General features: G+C 39.1%; 1 protein-coding gene across 3 annotated transcripts in view; it reads left to right on the top strand.

Moving 5' to 3' along the window:
• Positions 1-27,209, top strand: part of vps50 (VPS50 EARP/GARPII complex subunit) — a 164,146-nt gene that overhangs the window by 4,629 nt on the left and 132,308 nt on the right. Inside the window, exons 2-4 of one of the 3 annotated variants that reach the window (XM_059012400.1) lie at positions 3,323-3,391; positions 19,703-19,825; positions 20,788-20,859. In XM_059012400.1, coding sequence (XP_058868383.1) covers positions 3,323-3,391; positions 19,703-19,825; positions 20,788-20,859 — 264 coding nt within the window. Of the gene's footprint in view, positions 1-3,322; positions 3,392-17,453; positions 18,001-19,702; positions 19,826-20,787; positions 20,860-27,209 lie in introns of those variants that run through there. The other 2 variants (XM_059012390.1, XM_059012389.1) reach the window with 2 other exon arrangements.

Genomic DNA, 27,209 nt, shown 5'->3' with positions numbered 1-27,209 from the left:
AACATTGGTATTAGGGAGCTTGATGTTCATTTAGACAACTTTTGTATTTTGTATACCAAAAAGGAGAATGACACTGATTAGTTTGTGATGTTTTACTGAATTTTTTTTTTATTACTAAAATTAAAAGCCTGTTGATTCTAACAAATGCTGTAGAATCTGTATGTTATAAAAAATAACAACTGGGGCTGAAGTGAATAACTTTAGATTTGAATTGCATCTTCGATACAATTATAACCTTGTAATTCACTGCAGACCATCTATTATTAGGTGGTGTGCTACATACATTTCAAAATAAATTTGGAAAAACCGGAAGCCTACGTCAAATCCCAAAGTGGAGCTTGATAATCACCTTTCACGATTTACTGAATAAAAATACAACAGTTCAAATATGGACAAGAGTACCATATTGATTGTTATCCATTTAAAAAAAAAAAAAAAACACAACACTTATATAGGAGGGTGTTCAAATTTTTGTCCACTAACTAACTGTAGGTCCCCCATAGTCCACAAAAATATATACCGAGTATCAAAAACTTACCTACTATAACACATTTATTTTCGAAAAAGAAATTAGGTATATAAATGATGGACATTCAGTATGTTTACATGACAAAGCGTACATGAATGAATCAGAAAACTGATTTTCTTAAAACGTCACTTTTCTGTGTTTACATGATTAACGATAGAAAATCTAATTAGATTTCAACTGTATACATGGATTGAAGTTTTCGGAAAACGCAGGATATTTTCGCATGCAAAGTACTGTAGTAACCTAAGTACGATTTGAAGACTGGACATTTCTGCGATAGAACGAAGTGTCAGGTCTTAAATTCAAAGATTACTATCCTATACCTCTATTCAGATTCCCCAAAATGTGCAATCAGCCTTTCCAACAGCTCATCCTGTTCTATATTACCAGTTTCTTTTGCAGACATTCTTTTTAATTATTACGTCATTTTAAAGCTGGAAAACATTTGCTGCTTCAGTATCGGCTATTAACAAATACATACAGACTTTAAAAAATGTATTACTTTATCCCTAACTTGACAAATGGATGCATGCAGACTGACTACAGATTATTATAATTTTCTCTGTTTTCTAAAACCACATGCAGGAATGAAGGTCAAAGTTTGCACATGTGCAGTATGCTATCGGAATAAGTTTTCCGAAAAGTGTGTTTACATGATATACATTTTGTTAGTTTTCGGAATTTAATCGGAAATTTCTTCGGAGTGATTTCAGCTGTTGAATTGCAAGCTTCAATAAAGAAAGTCACAGAAAAAAAACTATATGCCACGCCTGTCAAGAGAGCAGCGCCTTCATGCAATCAGCATGTTGGAGGCTGGACTAGAGTAGCATACTGTGGCTCGCCATCTTGGGTGCTCACAGGCAGTAATTTCAAACCTGGCGAGACGGTATAACCAGACACACTCTGTCAATGACAGGTAACGAACTGGGAGACCAAGAGTCACAACACCTGCCCAAGATCGACATATTATTTTGCAGCATCTTCGTGATGTCAGTTGTTAATCAACACAATAAAAAGTCACTGCACCTGCTCTAAAACTGAGGTTGTCATTTTTCGATCACATCTAGTTCATTTTATCCAAATATAACTGATAAGTTTCTTTTTAAGTAATATATTTCTTTTGATGCTCAGTATATATTAAATAAGCAAACAGACCTGCACATTGTCGTGTAGTCAAATCAGGGTTGCCAACCTTGTCATTTTGACTTTGGGCCCTAGGCAGGTGCCAAGTTTGCCTATGCATTAATCCTGCCCTGCATATAACAGGCTAATAAAGTATACACCGACATATTAGGTAATGTCAGAAATATAATAAACTGCTCTGTTTATCTATACCTAGGGGTCTACCTAAATTGCGATTTTGCGGAAATCGGGAAATTGAGGGGACACCGTGAAATTCATTTTAGGGGCCAATGCATACCGGACAAGTACGGAGAGAAAAAAAAGAAACCTTGTTTAAATGAACTACTGCACAACGCAAGTGACGCAATCTATGTATCTTCCTTCTGTAGATAGCCCTTTTTATTCCTTCGCCGTCCTGTGTGCATTGCACTTATGCAAAAAAAAACAAAAAAAAAACAAACATCCTTAGACAAATAACATTTACAAAAAAATTATCCAAAGCGGTTAACGTAGTTTACTGTTCAAATGACAACGATGTTTTAATCAGCCTATCAGTGCATCTGTACTGGCTTTTCTGTGACCTGTAGACCTGTACTGTACAGTAGGGGGTGGGACAAAGTCAATTTTGATTTAGGTTGTTAAAATTTAATTTTCAGCATTGGAGGTAACATACCAGAAATAGACGACAAAGCAAAAAAAGCAAAGTATATTTCAGCTGATGATCGTGTCAAGATATTTCCCAAAGAAACTGATGCAGATGGAGGTAATTGTTTTGCACATCTTGTAATGTGTCTTTGGAGAAAATACGATTGATTGCTATTTAGCTTTAGAATCGCACATTAAACGAAAGGCTACTACAGAGGCTGCTGAACAGAACGTAAAATAAACAGCTTTCAGAAACCAAACTGGAAAGTCAGCCCAGACAAAAAGTATTCCTGTCTGCAAGTTAAATCAGTACTAAAACGATCCAGCACAGCCACCTCGCTTCAAACAACCTGCTGCTTACTTTTTAAACGCAGTTAGAATTTTAGACCCGAATATGCATGTTTTCTTTGTTTTGACTCTGTATTAATAAATTATTGGATGGGACAAATAACATGACAACGATCGTGTTGCATATATTGCCTTTATTACAGTATGCCAGATGCTCTTGGGTAACCGAGTTTTGGTACTGTTTCTAATCAATTTTCACAACTGTGCACTTCTAACCAGTCTCAATGTATGGGCAAGTCCACACCAGACAGAGAATTTCGGCAGCAACTGCTGGGGGATGTTGCATGCTTGCCTTTAACAAATGACAGCACTCCGTTTTAGTAAGGAAGCAAGTACCACTATTTTTAGGCTTTTATAGTGCTCTGAAATATTGTCTACTTAAGTTAATTTAATGTTTAAACAAGTCTGCGAAATCCTAATTTTATTCCATAAACTACCCGCAAAAAATATGTGAATTTACTGCTATTTAAGTAGACCCCTATCTATACCTATTAGAAATGATCACCTTTTCACAAAGGGTGCTGGGAAGTTAAAGGTGAAGTATATTATTTGTACTGACTTTATCCATAATTGAAATACAAAATGAAAGCAAATGTAAGGAAATGAAACATTTTTACTATTTATTTTTTCTGTATTTGGTAATATTAGAAATTATTTTTATTTTTAAAAACTTTGTAGGGTCCCAAAAGTCTCCAGGAAAGTTTGAGTGACCTCAGTCCTGTGGAGAACGTCAGGATTCCTAGTAAGGTAACGTATTCTTTTCATATTGTTTTATTTTTGTAATGTAATTGTTGGATATTTTCCCCTTGTTATTTCAGACTAGTGTAGTACAGTACAGCATTAACCAAGAAATGAAAGCAAACTAGAACCACTTGGTTGACTGCTTGGTGAATTGAAATGAAGAAATCAAGCTGAAAGTATACCTTTTAGTTGCAGATAATAACATACAAGTCTTTTATGTAACCTGAAATGCATTTCATAATTCCCTTACAGTACTATTTACAGCTATTTTACTGCTGTAGCTACAGGGCAATAATGATAAATCATCCCATGTCAGTAACTGGAGTCCCTGATTGTAATGTACAGTGCTTTAGCTAACAATAAAGTACACTTTATGTTCAGAGCTCATTAGTTTAAGTCCTGTGGTGAAGCTGTCTTTTTGTCAGCACAAAAAGTGGAGCGTGGATAATAGGTTTGAACATCAGCCTTTGTTGAATTTGTGCGTCTTTGACTGTCTAGACCACAGTAGGGTATCCTGGAGATGATCCACTTTCCCGCTGCTTGTAGACTTTACAGTTAAGATGAAGAAGCCTATTGAAGATATTCCACACAGCATCTATGAATAGAGAAAAAATAATATAGACTGTAGTTATATGAATTGAGCAGAAAAAGTCACAATTCTTTATGACCTTCTGTCAAATGGGTAAAGGGTCGATCCAATGTTAGAATACAGAGAGACAAAGGGTTGCAGTTAAAGCGCTGGTGATACCCAAAAATGACAGCAGTTGTAATGTGATAAACCACCACCAGGGTACACATGATGGTTGCAGGAACACACAAGAAAGCGTCTGCTATATCACCAATGGTAAGCGAAGTATGCTGGTATTTTACAGTTTGGTGTGCAATGGCAGTTCTGCAGCAGAAGCTCTACACTGACTATGCAATGGGAGGGCTAAATAATGGCACAGAGAGTGTCCTTTTCCGAATCAAAGCTGCTCATCTTTCCCAAGCTTAACCTACCTGGCAATGACCTTCCCACTGTCAGGATGTCCTTTTTGTCAGACAGGCATCTCTTCCGAGGTGCCTCCACTAGCTGCATGAGAACACAGCAGCATTGATGCGCTTTTCAGATGTTCTAATTGCTCTGGACTGTAATTTTTTTTGGGGGGGGGGATTTATTTCACAACAATTTAAATGTAACTTATATTGTTACGTTACATGTTCTAAAATGGTATTTTATTATTACAAGTGGTTTATAGCTTATGCGTGGCAAACATAATCTAACAAATGTGAAGAATGAACCAATACTTTAAAGTAATTTACATGGGTGCAGTTATCCTGGTGTAAAGAGTGGATCAAGTACAGTAGATGTGGCTGTATGAATTTTTACAGTTTGGAAAATATAATTATTAGATAAACACATCGGGTACAAATGTAATACAAATCCAAGTCATTTCATCCCGCTCCCCTGTCAATTAAATATAGGCCTAATTTAAATGCGCATGTGTATTTTGCTTCTGTCATACAAATTTGATTGCAGCAGATTCTACAGTAACTGAGATTTTACTCGCTTGATCTGTTCTGAAATAAAATGCAAAAAGCAGTACCAAAATATGTTTTCCATTGCATAATGGTTAAAATCATTCAAGGGGAGGTTATATGTTTTAATAAATCTACCTCCACTTGCCAGATGGCTACTGCATATTTCCAAAAGCCTTCTCTTTGACCCTCTACAATCCTGAACCTGTCTATTCTAGAATTCAGCCTGATTTGTAAGTCTTGTCTATCTAAAACCAATTTAAATCTGACCGTACAGTCTGTCACTGTGTCTTTGTGTCACTTCTCAAGGAAATCCATTTGTGGTTGACATGAAGTGATTATACAAAACCAGCCTCTAGCAGTTTGAGGTTAAGTGTCATTTCTGGTTTGCTTCTTAGAAGGATGGATGCTCATATCTACAGGTCTTGCATTTCGGTGCCGGATGCAGGAATCCTGCAGTTCAGACAGATCCCCCCCTTTTTTAAGAGATGTGTGCGCAATTCCCTTAGTCTGTTAAGAACCCTCCCTCCACCTAAATAAAAAAAAAAACAAATACAGAGCTCCAGACTGCGCCTCTTTTTAAAAAATGTGTTGAATGTGCTATGTCTGACGTCGGTCTGTAAAGAAAAAAAAATCCGCCATATCGCATGTCTTAAACTGAAGTTTGAGAAGGACGATAACAATCTGTCCGAACACAAATGCCCGGAAGTCTAGAGGTGCTGTACCAACACCAACAGAATACGGTAACCCCAGTTTCATGCAACAGTGATGGTGACCAAACGTGCTTGCGTACTGTTCTTTAGCAGCTGCATCTATTCCAGATACAACAGATTCTCTTCAGCCAAAGAAGCAAGCACAGTATTTTAAGACGATACCATAATGAAAAGCAGTGAATGTAGCGTGAGTTTTGTACCAAAGCAGGGTCAGCTTCTGCAGGGACAATGGAGTTTAATTCTCAAACTGACCATTTAAAGAACAGTGACAGCACAATGCATGGAAATACTTGGGAAGTCTACTGCTGAGAAAAAAAGAACATTTAGGGAACTAAAAATGAAATGTACTGCAGCTTATTGATTGCAGTAGAAAAACTACCATTTAATATTGTAAATAACAAGTTTATATGGCATCTCACATGGTGTGTAAATCCTGTTACACCCACCTCCCATTTCTCTATTTCTTGTAGATATGCAGCTGTAGATTGTTTACAGTGAGAGCTTTGAACTAACTATCCTTCTTTGCATTCTAATATGTGGGTATTATTTATTTATTAAGCTTGTTTTATCATTGTTTATTCATTTAGCAGATGCCTTTATCCATGATGACGTACAGAGAAAATGGTAGAATAGACCCTGACATTTTGATGAGAAAAACTAAAATAAAAGGTGTTGGAAATTAATTAGGTGTCAGTTTTTATTTTAATTTGGTTTTGTAACTTTCTTAAAAATGTTTTTAATGTTTCATATATATATATATATAAGCCCCCCCCCTCCCACAAAATTGGAACCCAAAGAGAGGACTCCATCCATCCATGCAGTTCCCTATCAAGTACGAAATGTAACCATTACCGAATGGGTAATAATCCTCTAATACTGTCTAACCTGAATAGAAATATCAAAGCTGCACATAGTGCCAGTGACGCAGTCGCACCCGCCCCCGATGGCATAAAAAGACTGCTGACACTGACATCATTTTTCCTTTCACCACCTGAAAGAGAGATCTACGAACAGATAAGTGTTGAATGAAATACTTTTATCTGCTTTTTCGCTTGTGTATTACACTATTAATGTGATTAAATTATGTGTTATAGTAAATACTTCACGTATTGTGCACTCAGCCGAGTTTTTTCATTCAGTCCACCAGTAGCCTTGTGCTCTGCATGAAGCTGGCAGCTCTGCTGCCCCTTCCCTGGGATCCAACACCTTATTTCGGCTTCTTGTGTTCTCTCTTTAAGCTGCTAGCTTTGGTCGTAAAAATGTTTTTTTTTTGTTATAAAAACAATGTTAAAATAACGGTAACTGTTTGATTACTGTATTGTGTGAAAAAAAAAAAAAATCTCTGTATTTTCTGTTTTTCCACAGAAACACTGACACGGCTGCTGGGCTCAGCTGTCCTGTTAGGTGAGATGCGCTGGGCAGGCTGCATCCTTGTATTTTGCTTCTTCAGTAACTGTAGGTCACTGATCTACCGCCGTTCTTAGTGAACGAGGTTACCGTAACGGCAGTGCTCCGTGCACCGCACCGTGCTCTGTGCACCTTACCATGCTTCGTGCACCGTACCGTACCATTGTACCGTGCACCGCACCATTGAACTAGTGCTTAGGCACCATGCAGGTACTAAAGAGCAGTTAACCCGGCTGGAGTTTGACTTGTGCTGTTTTTATCTTTTTACAGTACTTGCTTGTAACATACCGTAGTGCGGCATTGCTGCTTGTGTTGTCTGAGACAGCAGGGTTTTGTTACTAGTACTGTATACTGCACCAGCCCTGTTATAGTAAGTACTGTATATAGGAGCTGCAGCTCCCGCCCTGTTATACAGCGGCGTTGCTGCTTCAGCAGACGCATCCAGCTTCGGCTGAGGCATGGTCTAGAGTGGCAGAGGGGGTGTAGGGGATGTGTAAACCCCATTGTGCACACATGTACCTACCCTGTGCTACAGGCACTGAACCGGTACCAAACAGCATTGCTTGTCATGCAAGTCTTTAACAAGCTGAGGCAGCAACTGTACGTTATTATTGTACACTGCTTGCTATCCCTTTACTTAACCCTGTGACACATGCAAGCCAGCCTGCCTGTCTAGTACCAAGCAGGCCTTGTTGACAGTCCAGTTACTGCCTTTAACAAGCAGAGGCACCAGCTGTACATTCGTACTGTAAATTGCTTGCTATTTGCATCAAACCACTTTCTGCGAGTTTGGTGCGCATTTCTCCAAGGTGCTCTGCGTCTCTAGGAGCTGGCGTTCCCATCTGAGGATGTGAAGTCAGATCGTGCATCCCCTGCGGTTAAGCTCTCCCTGTAACGGCGGAACTTATGCCATTGATCAAAAAGGGCCACTGTGGTCTTGCAGGTGCTCTGGTCTACAGAGGGTCTGCTCTGTTGCATTACTGTACAACAGCGTTACTGCTTGCCCCTTGTGGGCAGCAACAGTACTGTACACTATTGTACCAACCCGGTGTTACAGGCACCAAACCGGTACCAAACTGGCCCCGTACCATTCCGGTACAGTCCCGGTTCCGACCTTCAATCTGGTACTAAGCAGGCCTCGTTGACAGTCCAGTTGCTGTTTTTAGCAAGCTGAGGTAGCAACTGTACATTCTTATGGTACATTGCTTGCTATTTGCATAATGACTGGGTTTTATCCCTGTGACATATGCAAGGCCAGCCTGCCTGTGGACAAGCAGATGCTCTTCCTGGCAGCAGCATGCAAAGGAGGCACTGGTAAATCACATTTCTGCGAGTTTTGTGTACATTCTTTAAGCATACATTGGAGAAATGTTTCTCCTGCAGCTCTACAGAGCGCTCTGTGTCCCTCATCTGTACAGTACTTTTCCCCATCACCCTCTCATAGAGAGATGGCTGCCTCCTCACCCCATTGCTCTGTGCCAAGGGAGGGCCACGCACCTGGGAATAGAGAAGCTCTGGACAGCAGTTTCCCATAGGCACGCGTGCACCACAGACATCTGGGTGTTTACTACTGTTCAGACTGGCTACTGCAGCTCAAGCACTGTCCCCCTCCCTTTCGGGGCATGACTGCAGCATCAGTCACGGACCCACAGGACACCGCTGTGGTGTCTCAGGAGGTAGCAGCTCTGCTGCAAAAACGGGCTATTCATATGGTACACTCCCTCCAATTGGAGGATGGGTTCTACTCCATGCACAAGCGGGATGGTGACCACAGACCAATCCTCGACCTCAGGGAGGTCAACCTGTTCTGAGTCGAAGGAGGTTCAAAATATGACGATGCAACAGCTATTTGCAGTCATTCAGGCCAGGCAATTGGTTCACCAAGGTGGATTTCAAAGATGCCTATTTGTTTTTAGGAAACAGCGTATGAGATCAAGTTTTGCTGTTTGGCGCAGGGAAGCTATACTGGCCCCTTTGAAACTCAAAGGAATCAGAGTACTCTATTATTGGACGACTGGTTCGTTTTGCGCAGCTCAGACATACGCTCGCACGCAACTGTCCATCGGCCACCTTCTACATTACGGTGAATCTGCAAAGATCCAGCTCACACCGTCTCAGACAGCCTCCTATCTAGGAGTGTGCTTGGACTCTGGGTCCATGCTGTCCACTCTTGTTGGACGGCAGAGTGCAGAGAATAGTCGCCTGTTAGAGCTATTCCCATATTTGGAGGCTTCTTTCACCTCCTTCCAGTCTGACAGGGAGCTGCAGCTCCATACGCTCTGCCCAGTGTGGGCCTTGCAGTGCTATGTTGACAGGATAAAAAGTTGGAGGCAGTCTGGACGATGTGTTGTCTGTTCTGGAACAAAGTTCCATGATCAAGCCCTGTATAGGCAGAGGCTGTCCAAATGGATCACAGACACAGTCAAGACTGCCTATGAGCTGGCCAACGTGCCCCCTTTATTCCACGGTGTATCTGTCAATGACATTTGCAATGCAGTGGTGTGGGCTACTAACATACCTTACTAGGTTCTATCGACTGCATGTCGTGGATCCACAAAACCCTGGTTTTGGAACAATAAGGGCAGTCTCGAGTTTGACCCTTACGGTATGAACATAAAGGCGAGTTCTTTCACAATTTTTAGCCCAAGCTACTTGTTACTGGGGTTCCGAATGGTAGCGCACTAGGCAGCCTTGGCTTAGCCTTGTAGCAGTCTGTCGTTCGACAATATTGCCTTGCGACAGCTTTGGTACATGCATCCATTTGGTAATGGTTACATTTTGTACTTGATAGGGAACGTTGTGTTATTATCACAACCATGGTTCCCTGAAATAGAATTGTAACCATTAACCTTCAAGGTCGCTATGTTCATTATTACAGCAAGTCTTGAAGGAAAAATGATGACGATGTCCGTGTCAGCTGTCCTTTTATGCCCTCGGGGGCAGGCGCAACTGCATCGCTGGCACTGTGCAGCTTTCATATTCCTGTTCAGGTTAGACGGTATTAGAGGATTACTACCCATTCGGTAATGGTTACATTACTATTTCAGGGAACCATGGTTATGATAATAATCCAATGTTTTCTACAACATGCTATTTTATAGCAGAATTCCACAATTTTCAGTTGCACTTCCTCACACTGCATATTTCCCATAATTTCTGCCACATCTTGTTTCTCTACACTAGTGGGGGGTTATGAATGTTATTTATCTTTCACGCTGTAAGATCTAGTCAACCATAGGTTGTGAAATTAAGATTGAAGAGATGCCACAGTGCAAGCATTTACAGTTCAGCCTTACAAAGTCCTTTGGTGTACTACAAGCCTAGAAGCTCTGGATAAGTCAACATAACAAACTAGAGAAGTGATTGATGATCGATAGTAATGCTCTCCTCATTGTTGCAGGACAGCTTGGGTTATTACCTGGAGCTTCTAAATACTGTATTTATTTATTTATTTAGTATGTATTTAGGCATGCTTTTGGCTTCGTGGTTTTATTTTTATTTATTTATTTATTTTTTAATCAGTTTTATTGAAATTGTGTCCTTTATAGGAAGTACTGTATGTTGGTTTCAGTATACTTGTCTTCAAACTTGTTATGAAATGTATTTGAAGGCCTTCCTTGCCCTCTGCCCTGTCTACAAAAGATGACATTTCTCTGTTCTAGGTTCAAGCACGTTTTTATGAACCTTTTCAGAGCCTCAGACCAAGAAAAAGGTGCAAAAGAATGAAGGATATAAAAGTTATCTTCATGAATTACTTTTTGCATTAAAAAGGCAAAGTTAATAAACCATTTTAAATGTCAATAAGATACATACATTGTATATATACATACATGATTATTCTTTTAGGGTTGGTAAAGATTAAATGCTGTTTTGATGGATTTTGTTATGAATAAACTTATACTACCCTATCATCTTTATGCAAATATTTCCTGACATTTAGAACAACACAGACTTCTAAACAGTCTAGGCTGTTTGTAATTACTGACTTAGGAAAAATAGTCTAGTAATTTATTTTTTGTAACAACAAAAACATTATTTTCCTTTTAAATATTGGAACCTGCAGATACATGCAAAGAGATGTTAAAAATATGTCATCAAACCAGAGGTGATAACAGAGGAAAGGAAATATTCCACTGTGGACAAGGACACAGACACATTTAAAGGTATGAATTAAGAATACTTGAAACTTAGTAACCCTAATCTGGCCCACTGTCGATCAACATGTATTTAGAGGTTGCAGACAATTTTAGGGCAGACATGTATCCACATCACATTAATACAGATCTACTGTACATATGGAAAAGCACTGAAACAGTAAGGGGATTTGGAGCCACTGTGGTTTTCAACAGTCCACTGATCCCGAGTTTACTGAACATGGATGGATTACTGTTCCCAGTTAATCATTGTTATTTTTCTGTAATACAGTACGAGCTTGCTTAGTTGCATGCATGTGTATTAATCATAGCTTATCTTTACTGAATAAGAAGCTTCATGAATTATTGTTGACTGAATGATTGAATACAGTACATACATGTGCACATTTCTGTTATATTAATTATTTGTTGAAGGATGATAACACAAAGACGAAACAGCTTTGGGCTTCAATACTGTCAATACTTGTCATATAGTGTATATATTAATGATGATAATAACCTTGTTAGTGTGCACCGAAGTTGTGCTTTTTGTGAATGAGGTTTACAGAAGGTTAAACTTGCACACCTGTTTATTATAAAGAAGCTATTGACAGTTGCCAGATGTATAGAAGAGTCATATTTTAAGGATTAAGTATGTTCAACTGAGGGATTTATATTTGGTTGAATTAGATGTTGGGCTGCCTCTGGCAAGAGGTTGCATGCAAACATTTATACTGCTATTTCTTTCTTCTCTGGTCTTTTGGTAGATCAGGATAGGATGAAAAAGGCCAGACAATTGCATTTACAAAAACAGTCATTTATTTCAGTTAAAACAGTCATCTGCTGCAAAATCAGATGGTAAAAAAGGGTGTAACAATTTTAACTACAGTATTTAAAGCAACTCCTTATGAGAAATGAGATTAAACATTATTATAAATGTATCTGGCAGCCCTTGGTATTGGTATATGAAACAGTGTCACACAAGTAAGCAGTTTTCATAAATTTGTGGACCTTGCGAATAAAAATAAGGATACTCAGTTTTACCCCCTTGTGAGTTAAGAATGTGCCATGCTCAACTGGTTATCTCATTTCTAAATTACATTAATTAAAAGTGTCCTGAAGACAAAGCTGCGACGAAACAACTGCTCCTCTGCGAAATCATTCTACTGTTAAAAAAATGTATTTTTAAAATGTGTTTACGCTTGACAGCGCATATCTGTAGATCTGCAGATGAATAAATATGCATATCAATGAGCTCTTTTTTTATTAGTCAACTTAATGAAAATTGTGTTACCTCCTGGGTAAACAGCACACTCACAAAAATCCTAATTATATGTTTCCTTCTGTTGGCATACAGCACATAACTTTCTCAAAAAGTAAAATTGTGACCCACTAGATGGCGCACTGACCATGCATTAACATATTTTAGGGGATTTTTATGTGACGAATGCAGAAAAAAATTGTTTTATCCTCCTCTTAAAAAAAAAAAAAAAAATAACATAATTATGTACAGTATATAATAAAATAGGTTTTAATGTCCTCACTTTACAGTATGTATGCACAAGAACAATAAAGGAATCATGCATGTTTAACATTGCAAACTAGTGCAGTAATATTTTGGCCCATTAAACTTGGCTAACAGCAAGAGATATTTTTAAAAGTAGAGTTGATGAATAAATCGTAATTAAAGTTCTTTGAAAACAGATCGACACTCACTGTGTTTGTTGATTATTGTCATAGAAAATGTACACATTTTACACAAATCTTGTTTTTAATAACTTGTGTCTGATTCATAGTACCCTTTGGGACCAGCTGATGTGAATATCAATCATATACTGTAATTAACTGACACTTAAAGAAGTATTTGCTTATGCAAATGAGCTGAATCATAGTAACTGAGTTATTGCTTTTTGGGTTTATTAATTCTACCAACAAGTCTTTGATGTAGAAATAATTCTCTCCTACTAGATCACCTGGTTTTGTTTAAAAGAAAATCTGTTTAAATGTGTTATTTGAATCTGATTGATGAATTTTGGATTAGAAACACCTATAAAAACTTAAATTCAACAACACAGTTTTGACAGTCTTTTTCAATGTATTTCTCTATGGAACAAGATGTACAAGGTCATCAAGTACTGTACCTTGGACCCATTCTTTAAGGAACATGAATACAAAGCAGGCATTAATTAAACCACCCTGTAAAATCCAACATATCTAGTCATAGCACAACTCGATCCAGTGCAATCAGCTAAAAAAGGCAACAGCACGACACAGAGAAGTGGAGAAAAAACAACAGTGTTATCTTGCCCCAACACTCAAGTCACACAAAACCGACTACAATTGACATGTTAAAAAAGAAAACATCATTGAAAAATGTTTGTCGTTGAATTGAAGTTTCTTTTAGTATTTATAAATTCTGCACTGTTGAGTGTTTAATAGTTCTGGATGGATTTTGGTTTACAAAAAATATCACCTTTCTTTGAAGTAGGGTCAAGTGGGATAATAGTGACAGGAAAAAAACAAACATAAATTTGAATCTGATTTAACAATTTCTGTATTCTTGTTGTTTGTTTAGTATATACAGTACCATGTATTCAGTACTTGAAAAGCATGGTTATTAGGCCTGAAATATACCTCTGTATACTGTAATAGTGTCTCGCTTTGAAAGTGTCTAGGTCCCCAGGTTTATTTACATATATCCATATATTTCTTCAGTTAAAGTTACAGCAGTGTGCTGTTGCTAGGATACCAACAATGGTTGCTCCTAGCATGGTCAACTTTCACACCGTATGGAACAAAGCAGTGCAAATAAAAAATAAAACACTTTCAAAAGCCTAACGTAACAAAAGTTATCCATCACAGATTGTATATATGTGCTATCCCCCTAGATGAGGAGTTAAGCATCAGGAACACTACTCTACCTAGCTAATGCCTTTGTTCGCTTGTCCTAGCAAGCTGATACACAGTCTTATTCTTAACAATGCAGAAGTAACTTTGGAGATTTAGGGTCGCTAGGCTGTCCACAGCCTACTAATCCTAACCACTGAACTCTCTACACATTCTCAAAAGCCACTCAGGTTTTCACTGACTTGACCTGGCAAATGAACACTTGGTTTTACATTAGGTTAGTACAGCACAGGGAAGCTTGGCTTCATGGTGACCCAGTTCCCGTGGTCACAGGTCATATGAATTTAATTTTTCTAATGTCTAAGTCAGATTTGTAGGTTTTAATATTAACTGTACTTGCTTTGCCTTGGTACACTTTCTCCTACCTTCTTCAGGTCTAAATTAATGGTGACTCAATCCACCTCCTCATTTCTTAACGCCTACTCATCCACCCACAGAAAAGCCCTTCCACTCTCACTGCTTCGATGCATCAGACTCTGCTAACGCTGCACACTGATTCCTTAAATGTTCTTGAACAATAATATTCTGTAACTGGAGCCTGGTTTCCAAATGCAGTATAATATATGCAGGTTAATAAACCTTTAACTGCTACTATCACTTTTTAGTGAGTGTTATACAATGCATCCACTATTACAGTATGTATTTTATGAGGCATTACCAGATCAATTAAACTGTTTAAATGCTATTTATTTTAAATGTAATTTACCTAGTGTATTTTCACTTTAGGTAACTTTCTTTTTTTAACATTTGTTTCTTCATCACTTCTCTGGAAATGGATTTTAAGTGTGTTCACAAGGTAAATAATGTATTTTTCAGTGCTGTTTTAGTAATGTAGACTCCTTATGTTTTTAGTATGTACATGCAGTAGGGTTCACATCCTTTTACAAGCTGAGCAGAAAATGAGGATATCTCAATACTACAATAAATGATCATCTGGATCTAGAACTGATATGTTTTCCATTAGACAATATTAAAGTAAAGAACATTTATATTGATGTTCATATAAACCATAAGATTTGTTTTCATATTTCACTGAAATATGCACTCTAAAGCAGGCAGGGTTAGCCCTGCACCCATTTTATGCAGAACTGTTGCATAAAAAAACCTCTGAGCCTCTACTCTGGGGGTCTGAAATATATATAAAAAAATATTTAGTTTAATCCAGAACTCAAATAAATGTCCAAAAACTCACCGCCTCAGCTGTCATTTCTATTGTAAAATTATTGTGTTTTCCCTACCTCGCTTATATTCCTATAAAAAGTTTTTAATTTTAAAAATGGAAACGTGTTTGACTGGGTTTGTAAAACATATGAAATCATGTCATGTCTGTATTTCAATACAGGTTAAGATTTTTTTGATTGAACTGTATTGCTAAACCCCGGGAGAGAGACACATACCATTGGAATGTTGAGAGATTTAATCTGTAGATGACAGACCCACTGCAGTTATTCATTAATACCAGAGATTGCAAAAAAAAAAAAAAAAACGGATGGAGAATATATATGATGAAAAGAGGTTAAAATTACATTTAAACTAAATTCCATTCTTGGGTTACACTGTAATTAATTGTTAAGTGCTGGACCTAATTTGATTTTAATGGTGTTTTTGTTTGAACTGCAGGTCTGCCTGTGATTTTCCAGAAAGTTATGTAACTGCGGTTTCCATTTTTGTTGTTCTCTTTTTTTAATGGTTAACAAATCGATATTTTATTGTAGAAAATGACAGATGGTCCTGTTGTAATATTTATAAATCACATGCCAGAAAGTATTTATTTATTTTTTTCTTGCTCTTAAGGGATAAAAAAACAAAAACAAATCACAAAGCTAATCAAGTTGCTTGCAGATATTGGTCAGAACAGATGTAAATGCAATTTGTATAGAACAAGTGGAGTAACCTTGGGGTGTCTTCAGACTGCAGCAAGGGATGTTTATGTAAAAAAAACAAAATACAATGACACGTAACATAAACTACACTTGATGGTAAGCCAATGTTGTCTGGATTAAGTGGTTCTTTCCTTTGGGGAAAATAACCCAAAATAACACCAAAGGAAACGAAGCAAGTACAAAAACAAATAAAAGAAACTGAAGCTAGGACATGGTTAGGGTAATATCTGTGCTTGTACTGTGCGAGAGGTCTTAAAGCCTTTCCATTCGTGTACTTGGTGAAGATCTTGGAATGTTCTTTTCAAGTTTTAACTTGTGACTTTTACTACTCTGAGTATTTAGACACAAGGATTTAAGGATGTGTTTTATCGCTTTGTTTGCCTGTGGTTCTTACCTTCCTTGAATTATTTTTGTAAAGTCTCTCCCAGCACATTATTGTTAATGCTGTCAGTCAGAACACCAGCATGCCTTTGGTTGTTATGCCTACCTACAGTAAAAATACAGCACAAACTTTTATCCACCGTTAATGAACGTGCAAAAAAAAAGTAGTAACAAAGATTTTGATATTTTACTTTAATCCATAAAAAGCTAACTTCCATGTCAACCACATTCAGCAGAGTGCACTGTAGGTCCAAGGGGTTCAGTTGTCTGAAAAACTGAAACAGCAGTCCAATAATAGACATGAATGTTTGTAATTTACACCAAATGCTGCGGCTGCAAATACAAAATTAGACCTATCTGTATCATTCAAAGTTGATCGCATGACATACGTCCACCATATGCACGTGTGTATGGCCGCCATCACTATATCCCTGTGGCTGGTTATATGCAATTCCAACATGTATCATTTAATGGCTGTTAATGGGTAAAGATTGTATGGGGTGTGTAACCATTAATAGGATTTACCCATACAGATGCTGTTTGCTCAGCTAATGGGGGTACACAAGTTATGGAGGGCAACACCGGTTAAGAAAACAGGATAATACTTTGGTTAGTTTTTCTCTCAGATGAGGTTTGCTCGGAGTTGAGAAAATCAATAACTCATTTGCCCAACAGACATTCTATAGCATAATAAAGTAACCTTAAATTCATAATGGCTTTTCATTCCTTCAGTTAACCTGAAAAGAAATGGAAGAGAACCAAACTCCCTGCTGCTCTAGACATCTACTGCTCCCTCCTCTCCTCCTCCTCCTCCTTCTCTTCTACTCTCTCCTCTGCTAAACGCTGCTATTTCCAATCTCTTATCCAATCCTCCACTAACAACCCCTGGAAACTATTCTCTACCTTCTCCTCCCTCATCAACCCTCCCTCCCTCCTCCTCCTCCCCCTCCCTCCTCTATCTCCTCTGACGACTTTGCCTCTTTCTTCTCCTCTAAAATTTCTGATATCTGCAAACTCTTTAACACCTCTCCCTCCCCCCCACCCCCTCCAGCTCCAACCCCAACACCCTCTGTCCCCCCTACTAACTCACCCTCCTTCTCCTCCTTCTCTCCCCTCAGACTCTGACCTCTCCTCCCTCCTCCAGGGCCACAAACCCACCATGTGCGCCCTGGACCCCCTCCCCACTCACATCTTTCAAGCTGATGCTCCTGCTGCTCTCTACTCCCCTTCATCGCCTCCCTTCTCAACACCTCTCTCCTCTCTGGCCTCTTTCCCTCTGCCTTCAAACCCCCCTCCTCAAAAAACCTACCCTTGACCCCACCTCCCTCCAGAACTACCGTCCTGTCTCCCTCTTACCCTTCATCTCTAAAATCCTTGAGCAGGCAGTACACCGAGCCGCCAGCTCTCTGCTTTCCTGTCTAACCACTCTCTGCTTGACCCTCTCCAATCTGGTTTTCGCTCTGCTCACTCCACTGAAACGGCTCTCCTGTCTGTCACTAACTCGCTACTCAACTTGCCCGTGCTGCCTCTCCTCTGTCCTAATTCTCCTTGATCTCTCTGCTGCCTTTGACACTGTCGATCACTCTATTCTCCTATCTTCTCTCGCTGACCTGGGAATCTCTGGCACTGCTGTGGCCTGGTTCTCCGCCTACCTCTCCGACCACACCTACCAGGTAACCTTGCGCGGCTCATCCTCCACACCTCACCCTCTCTCAACAGGAGTCCTCCAGGGCTCAGTCTTGGGTCCTCTCCTGTTCTGTCTCTACACCCGCTCCCTGGGCCCCCTCATCGCATCCTATAGTTTCTCATACCATTTCTGTGCTGATGATGCTCAGATCTTCCTCTCATCCCCCCTCCTGACCCCACCATTCCCTCCTGTATCTCTACCTCTCTGTCTGCTATCTCCTCCTGGATGCACTCACATCACCTCAAACTCAGCCTCTCTAAATCTGACCTCCTTTTCTTCCCCTCCTCCTCTTCCCCTCCTCTTATCTCTCTATCTCCATTCCTCTGGAATCTACCACGCTTTCTCCCTCCTCCTCAGCCAAGAACCTCGGAGTAATCCTGGACCCCTGCCTCTCCTACTCCCAGCACATCTCCACTCTAGCACGCACCTGCTGATCCTTCCTGAGCAACATACAAAGAATCCGACCCTTTCTCACCAACTACTCCACACAACTCCTCGTCCAGGCCCTGGTACTCTCCTGCCTAGACTACTGCAAATCCCTCCTGACCGGCCTCCCTGCGTCCACCACCCGTCCGCTCCAGCTCATCCAGAACTCCGCTGCTCGCCTGGTGTTCTCTCTGTCTCGCTTTTCTGCTACTCCACTGCTCCGCTCACTCCACTCGCATCCAGTTCAGGACTCTTGTACTCGCCTATCGATGCCTTGACCAGACTGCACCCAGCTACCTCCAGACCCTCATCTCTCCCTACACCCTCACCTGACCTCTCCACGCCATCTGCACTAGAAGACTGGCTGTACCTCTTCTACGCTCCTTTGCCTCTGGAGCCCACTCCTTCTCCACCCTCGCCCTGCAGTGGTGGAATGACCTTCCAATGGATGTCAGGACTCCCCAGTCCCTGACCACCTTCCGACACCTCCTCAAGACAATACCTGTAAAACTCAGCTCTGCCCTTCTAGACAATATAGCACTCTGCCTTTAATGCACTTTAACTTGCACGTATCTGCTCCCTATTTTACAGTATTTAATTCTGCACTTAACCCAATCTGTAGTATTTTGTATTTCACTTGCACAGGTATCTAACCCTGATGTAACTATCAACACTGTTATCTGCTCTTGAACTGCCTCGATATCAAATCATACTGTGTTTTGTATTTGCTCTTATTAGGACTGAAGTCATTGTATTTTGTATATTGCTCTTAATTGTACTGTAATTCTTGATATGTATTTTATTTTGTATACAACTGTAAGTCACTCTGGGTAAGAGTGTCTGCTAAGAAATAATAATAATAATAATAATAATAATAATAATAATAATAATAATAATAACCCCTTGATCTCTTATCGGTTTTTAAGAAAACGGGTCCTCTAAACTTAATGTGATTGAACAACATTATATTTGAGGTGTCTACTGGAGTAGATTACTTGCAATATTTCAAGGGTCTCTCTTTTATCACATATTGATTCCTGAAACAACCTCCTTCTTGCAGGAGACCATATTGTACTTTGTTTGCTGCCTAAACTAGAATGGCTTGAAATCTATTTGAGTTATAGCTTGTACTGTGTTTATGGTATAATGAGGCCTAATGGGTTACATCAAGAAACTTTGCTGGGGCGGATGATTTGCATTTTTGCTGGCACGGAGATGGGGCAAGCCAGATAATCTTTGTCTCATGTTATTCTTTCTATTAGGAAGAACTACGGGAAATGAGAGAGCAACCTATCGATCCACAAGCAGAACAAGAGATAATTAATAGTATTGAGGAAGTTTACTTCTCCAATGATTCTTTTGACATTGTGGAGCATGAGCTAAAGGTAAGAAAAATAATACAATAAATGTTGAACCCATATGACAGTGCACGAATAGGCCTGCTGTTGCCCTGGGGAGGGTATAAACAGGGTTTAAAGGAATTATTCTAGAGCAGATTCCACTTTTAAGATAATTTATTTTTGGATCCCTTGGGTGACTTTATAGGGTTGTTTTTTGAGCGATACATCTGCTAGCCACCACAGCTTGAGTAAACTGTTCATGCCATTTGAAGTTTAGGCCTTGTATTATCTGCATCAGAGCCAGATTGATGGATTAGCTGGTTACAGTCAGTGTGAAATCTCATTAGATTTAACAGCACATTGCATAATAAGAATCCAGCCAAGAGAAAAAAGCAATTACCTGTTTTAGGGTTCTGTTAGATGCTGTTCATCTCACTTGATAAAGCTCTCTCTAAACTGCACACTGAAATAATACTCAACTTAATATTTGTTAAGTGTGGGGTCCCCGAGTGGCTTATCCAGTTAAAGCGCTGCCGCTGGGAGAGCAGGATGAGTCAAACAGCTTGGATGGCGCCAGTTCGTGTCTGGGCTGTGCAGAGGCTGAACTTTGCTGTGGACTCCGAAGGGGGCGTCACATTGGCTCCAACGCTTCCGGGGTGGGGGATGGGAAACTGGCAGGGACTCCTTCTACTCATCGCGAAACAGCGAACGCTACTGGCCAGACACAGAGCACATTAAGAGCGGATAAAAAGCAGGGCTGATCTCTGTTCTCTGGGTTGATCTGCGTTAAAGTGATTCTGGCTTTAGGCTTGTGAGATCGGAGGACATAACTGGACATTCCAAAAAATAATTATATATATATATATATATATATATATATATATATATATATATATATATATAGTGCTTAATATTTTCATTTGTAGTCTTTTTTGATTTTTATTTGACATGCCATTTCGTTGGACAGTTACTTGAATTTCTTTTTTCTTTCTTTTTTCCATACATAGAAACTTCCTCCTGTTCTTAATCTTCAAGAAATAGAAGAATACAGAGATAAACTGAAGAAGCAACAAGCGGCTGTAAGTTAAATATCTTTCAAGTTGAAGGAAAACATTTTCTGATGGCATATTAGCATATAGTATAAGTATCTTGCTCCTTTTCAGCTGAAAGCATCCTTTGAATACATACATATGGTGAAATATATATATATATATATATATATATATATATATATATATATATATATATATATGTGTGTTATATATATATATATACACACACACACACACACAGTGTCTATAGTAAGTATTCACCCCCCTTGGACGTTTTCACAGTTTGTTGTGTTACAACCTGAAATCTTGATGCATTTAAATGGGATTTTTTCCCATTGATTTACACAACCTACTCAACACTTTCAATGTGTAAAAAAATGGGGGGGGGACTGTGGTGAAAAAATAAATCAATTAAAAATAAAAACCTGAAAAATCTTTATTAGATAAGTATTCACTCCCTTTGCTGTGACACCCCTAAATAAGCTCAGGTGCAACCAATTGCCTTCAGAATTCAAACAATTAGTTAAATGGAGTCCATCTGTATGCAATAAAAGTAGTTCACATAATTTCAGATTAAATATACCGGTCTCTGTAAGGTCCCACAGTTGAGTAGTGCATTCAAAGCAAAGATACTCCCATAAAGAGCAAGGAGCTTTCAAAACAAGTCCGGGATAAAGTTGTGGAAAGGCACAGATCAGGGGAGGGGTATAAAAATATTGCAAAGGCATTGAATTTCCCTTGGAGCACAGTCAAGTCGATCATTAAGAAGTGGAAGGTATAGGGCACCACCCAGAATCTGCTTAGAGCAGGCCATCCTCCCAAACTGAGCAGACGGGTAAAAAGTGCATTGGTCAGAGAAGCCAGCAAGATGCCAATGACAACTCTGAAAGACCTACAGCGTTCCATGGCTGAGATGGGAGAAACTGTCCATGTGTCAACAATAGCTGAGGCAGTCCAGAAATCTGGCCTGTATGGAAGAGTGGTAAGAAGGAAGCAATTTCTGAAAAAAGCCTATGTCAAATCCTGCTTGGAATTTGCAAAAAGGCATGTGGGAGGCTCTGAAAAGATGTGACAAAAGATTCTGTGGTCCGATGAAACAAAAATGTAACTATTTGGCCTAAATGCAAAGCGTTATAACTGGCGCAAACCCAACACAGCACATCACCCAGGTAACACCGTCCCTACTGTGAAGCATGGTGGTGGCAGCATCATGCTATGGGGATGTATTTCATTGGCAGGGACTGGGAAGCTTGTCACGGTAGAGGGCAAAGTGGATGGAGCTAAATACAGGCAAATCCTTGAGAAAAACTTGCTTCAGTCTGCAAAAGACCTAAGACTGGGACAGAGATTCAACTTTCAGCAGGCCAATGACCCCAAACACACAGCCAAAGCGACACTGGAGTGGCTGAACATTTTTATTAAGATGAGTTTTGAAAATTCCAATAATGTCGTAGGTTGGGGGTAATTTTGGTGTATCCGTTGGGAACCTGGATCCAATACATATTTTATTTTAGGCTGTATGAACTACCATCCTTGGTTGAGCTACTAACTAGTAGTACCAATAGCTCTATTAAGGGTTGTAACTCGTACAGCATATATCACTTTATACACTATAACGCTCAGAATAAAGTATACATTTCTTGGGAGTGTACCCCACCAAATGACCTAACAAAACAAAGGAAACATGTTCAGTAGAATGTGCTTTGTTTATTTCAGGCTTCAGTTTGTATGGTTACAAATTTGCTCTAAATGCTTCTTGCCAACAGGAACATTATAAAACGTTATAATAGAACAACCGATCTGGACTAGGTGTCTTAACCTACAATGCCTACAGAAGCCACTTAATGTGTGGTATGCAGAGCTTGCATAAACAGTTGCACCTGTAAAGGAAGACTTACAGTGGGACAGTCTGAATAATCTTAAAATGTTGTGGATGGGCTCCAGTCATGGCAGCAGAGAAATGAGAACATGTTCCATGGTGAAGCGGGGGTTGCACAGGGCTGCTGTCTACAAGAATCAAGGCTGAAAAAGTAATAAGAACAACAGCACTAGAAAGAGAAGTGCAGTGATCAAGTGAAACCTTTGATACAATTTATTTTGCCGAAGGCAATTTTGTGTTGTGTAAGCTGTATGGTTAGCAAAGAAGATTAGATGCATTTTAAAAAGACAAGGTCATCTGCTTTTTTTTTGAGGATTTGTTGGTTTGACAGCAGGTCCTGCTTTTTGCACCCAAATACATCTGAAGTGATTTTTTAAGGGAAATATAAATCAGTCTGAAGAAGGTTATAATAAGGAGGAGCTCTGAAAAAAAAATCTAGTTGTAGGCTACAATAATATTAACTGAACTTGATCGCCAACCTGATATGCTCATAGTCATTAATTGGATCAACTGTGGCACAATAGACCCCTTGCAGCATCTCTGCTTTGAGTCATACTTCTGTGTTTTAGTAATACCTATGTTTTGTTGTCTTTCCATATTCAGCGATCGATAGTCTATGGTCCTGTAATTAATATTATAAGGGTGGACCATGCTACTGTACAAATGTCAAAGAAACATAATCTTGCTATTTATTTTTATAGATCTTAACATGTGGGACAGCTAATTAAAATATTAACCTTTAAAGCAAGTTATTGTAATTCCAATAATTGTGTTGGATGATCACACATTTATGGAGTTATCCATTAGTGCTGTTCATTTAGTGTAGTGATGTGTGTAAGTATATATAAAAAAAAAATACATGTTTTTGTTTTATAAATAATAAAGTAAAATCAATAAAGCTGCATCTAACTTTCTGAAATTTTTACTCTGCTCAAAAAGAAATATAAAGGGGCACGTTTTTGGGAGACAAGGATTCGCGCTCTGCAAAAGAAACTAACACTCTTAAGAAGATGCCAGGCTCTTGTGAGAAAAGGCTTCTGTTTAGCAGCTTTGCCATGATAGCCTAAATTATGGATACCTGCAGTTTGTGCCTGAGCTGGATTTTGTTTATTTTGGGTTACCTCCACCGATTCTCCGAGCTTCAGAGATCAGCTTTCAGTTGAGATATGAAATCTCATTTGTTTTTATAGTTGTCCAAAGAGCAGCCCGTGTCCAAAGAGCAGCCCGTGCTGTAAGTCACTGACCAGACATTCATCCAGTGTAACAGCGCTTTATACATGTAATATTTTTATTAAGGTATTATTCATGTTTAAATAAATCAATAATAATCTGGATATTCCTATTATTATTATTATTTTTTAATAATAATAATAATAATAAAATATATTTACTTCCCAAGCCATTGATTCAATACCTTGAATCAGTGGCTTTGATTTTCAGACCTCTCATTCATTAATTTCTCCAACCTCATTTTTTCTTTTGTTGTTATACCTTCAGACACAAATAGAGGTGCATTTTGTGAAGTAGCATTTGCTGACCTCCTGTCTATTGATTAATATGATCGCTGCCTGCTTTAAAAGATCAAAGTGTTTACCGCTGCCTTTAGTAGCAGCACATTGTGCTTGTTTCATTTGAACTTGGCAGAGTTCAGTTGTGCGTCATTATAGAACAAGGTTCCATTTTAGGGTTGTTATTTATTGTTGAGACACCACAGCAAATTAAGCTACCTTAATAAAAAATAAACTGATGTGCTCACAGAAGCATCTAATTTAAAGCATCTTCCAGATATTTGCACTGAGACGGCAGGCGGTAGACTACAACGGCCCTTTAAATCCAGGTGCTTAGTAAGCACGGTCTTCCTCAAATTACTGTACTATCAAGTTGGTCTGCACAACATCCCTTACTTATCCTGTTTCACAATGGACCTCAACTAACATTTTATTTTATTTCAATACTTTTGCTTTTGGCTGTTATAATCACTTTGGCATCAATGTGTGGATTGATTTTAAATTGGATTCACACTTGATGCTGTGATGTAGCAGTGGGCATCTACAGTACTGTCTTGAAAGAAGCCCGCTGATTGGCTGATGGTACTGGATTGTTTTCTAATAAACAGGAGATAATGTTTTGGTCCAGCTCCCCCCCCCCATAAAAAAAGGAAACAACAGCAGCAGAACCTGTTGTGTCTGGAATTTAGATACCGTAGTTAACCACTGACTTAACAGGTGTCTTGACAAAACAGGGATATCTTAAAACACATGTTTGATTCTGGACAATGGTCTTGATTTTCTATTTTCCTGTATTAAGTTGTGTTGGGTATGTGCCAGTTTAAGGAGCATGCAATACGAAAGTAAGTGCAATTTAAGAATAAAAGGAAAATATGAAACAGATGTATTACAGAAAGTGTGATTTATAGCATCATTGTACTAAAAAATCATGCCTAATCATAACAGCACAGTCAAAACAAGCATTTAACTATCAAACACTTCAAGAGCCCTGTTTTCAGTAAAGTGCAAATGTAGAGGCACATTTTCAGAGGATTAAAATAATTATATAAAACTACTCTGAACAATGGTGTGACTACTCTGTTTTGTAACTTACCCATGGATTTATATTTTAACTAGAGCACCACTGTCCACTTATAGCAGCTTATAAAAAGGTGCAGATAACAAAAGCTATGACAACTGCGTGCATTTATTTAATGCTAACACCACTTTCTCTTAAGCACAGTTGTTTGTTTTGTTATTTGTTACTTTTTAAAATCTGCTATAAAGTGCATCAAAATTAATTTAATTCCAGAAATAAACAGTTAAAACTATTGCCCTGACTACGGCAGTTTGTTTTATATAATTCAGATTAAATATATATTGTTTTATTTCATTAAAAGTGGATATAGATAATCTATATAAATATTTATATATTTTTACAATTAATTGCAATTAATCACTTCTTTATTGTGATACTGATTAAACATTCTTTCCCTCTTGCTATGAAAGTTAAACATGGAATATGGTACAGTCGGTGCCGCCTAATCGGGATACTAGATAATTGGGATTTCAGCTAAAATTTCTGCTAAAATGGGATACAACTCTGGGAGATGGTTCTTCCCAATGCTATTTATGTACGGTGCTCCCTCGCTATAACGCGGGTCTCGGGGGACACGCAATATCAGCATTGTAACCAAAGAGTGTTATAACCAGGGAAGGGTTTTAGTGGCGACACAGGACACATAACAACACACATCTGACTAAAATACAAAATAAAATAACTCCCTCTCTATAATGCACATATAGTGAAGCAAAAATGTAACTTTCCATGAATTAACCGTGTATAAAGCACCAACGCTATTTTTTTTTACAAAAAAAAAAGGGGTAACATTCCCATTTTAATTAGCAGTTTTTAAACTATAAATAACCTGGCTAAATGGCCGTCAGGAGTTCAGTTCGAGGCAAGAGACAAGCAAACCAAGTGCGTGAAGGAGAGCGGGTCAGGAGAGGGGAAGAGAGAATGGGCTTGCCCCAGGTTCGGCTACCGGAGCGGGGCTGAAGCGTCTCGTCTCCCAGTGAAAGCAACAGCTCCTCTCGCAGAAAAAAAAAGTTAATACATTAGGAAAGATAACCACGTAGTAGGCCTAATATTTTAGTTATAAAACGAATGCTGAATAAGATGTCTGTGTTAAAAAGTGCCAGTGCAGCTTTTCTTCGGTTCAGATACTGTATCAAAAGGGAGAGACAGAAATGGAAGTTAGACTGTGAAGTTGTTTATAGTTTGCACACCGGTACTGTATTTACTGTAGAAATATTGCATGAATCACTAGTATAGTAAATTGGGGGACATGCTGTAGGAGCGTTATAACCGAGAGCCTTATAGCACGAGAGCACTGTAGTTAAATTGAGATACAGTATTTTCAGAGTAAGACAGGTTCGCGTAGCACAGTGCAGTGAGTACATGAGTACGCGATTATGCTGTGACTTGCGTAAATTGCATAAACCATGTTGAACTCTTGAAGGAGCTGGAGTCTCAGACTGCTGTGTCAAAGGAAGTTGGTATTAACATTGCAGGTGCCTCGCTGTCAAGATGTGAGTGATGCATGGATAAAAAGGAAATGCCCAAACAATACTTTATAGTGCAAAAATGGGTTTGAACAGGTTCCAGTCCCAAAACAAAAGCCCAACACTCCAATAGCTACAATCCTCTGTGCACAAAAACTGTGCTCTTTGGTACAGGATGTGGTGCGTGTCTGTGTTGTGCAGTGCAGTCAGGGTAGTGCTCAAGGTGGGCTGCAAGCTCTGTGGCTGCAGCTCCTGGCTCTCAATCCTCCTCTGCAAGACAAAGGACACTTAAACAAAACAGCGCTCCGGCTCAGGTTTCGCATTCAGTGTAAGGGGGCCGTACTCGTGCAACTGCATCCCCCTTTGTACCACAAAACTCCTCCCTGCAGTTAACCCGGTGTCATCCAATCGCTGCCTGACCCGTATCTGACCACAGTGGGGCCGTT

Source organism: Acipenser ruthenus, chromosome 3, assembly GCF_902713425.1.
Source record: "Acipenser ruthenus chromosome 3, fAciRut3.2 maternal haplotype, whole genome shotgun sequence".
NCBI lineage: Eukaryota > Metazoa > Chordata > Actinopteri > Acipenseriformes > Acipenseridae > Acipenser > Acipenser ruthenus.
The sequence above is the reverse complement of the archived record's forward strand: the minus strand, read 5'-3'. Positions and strand labels throughout refer to the sequence as shown.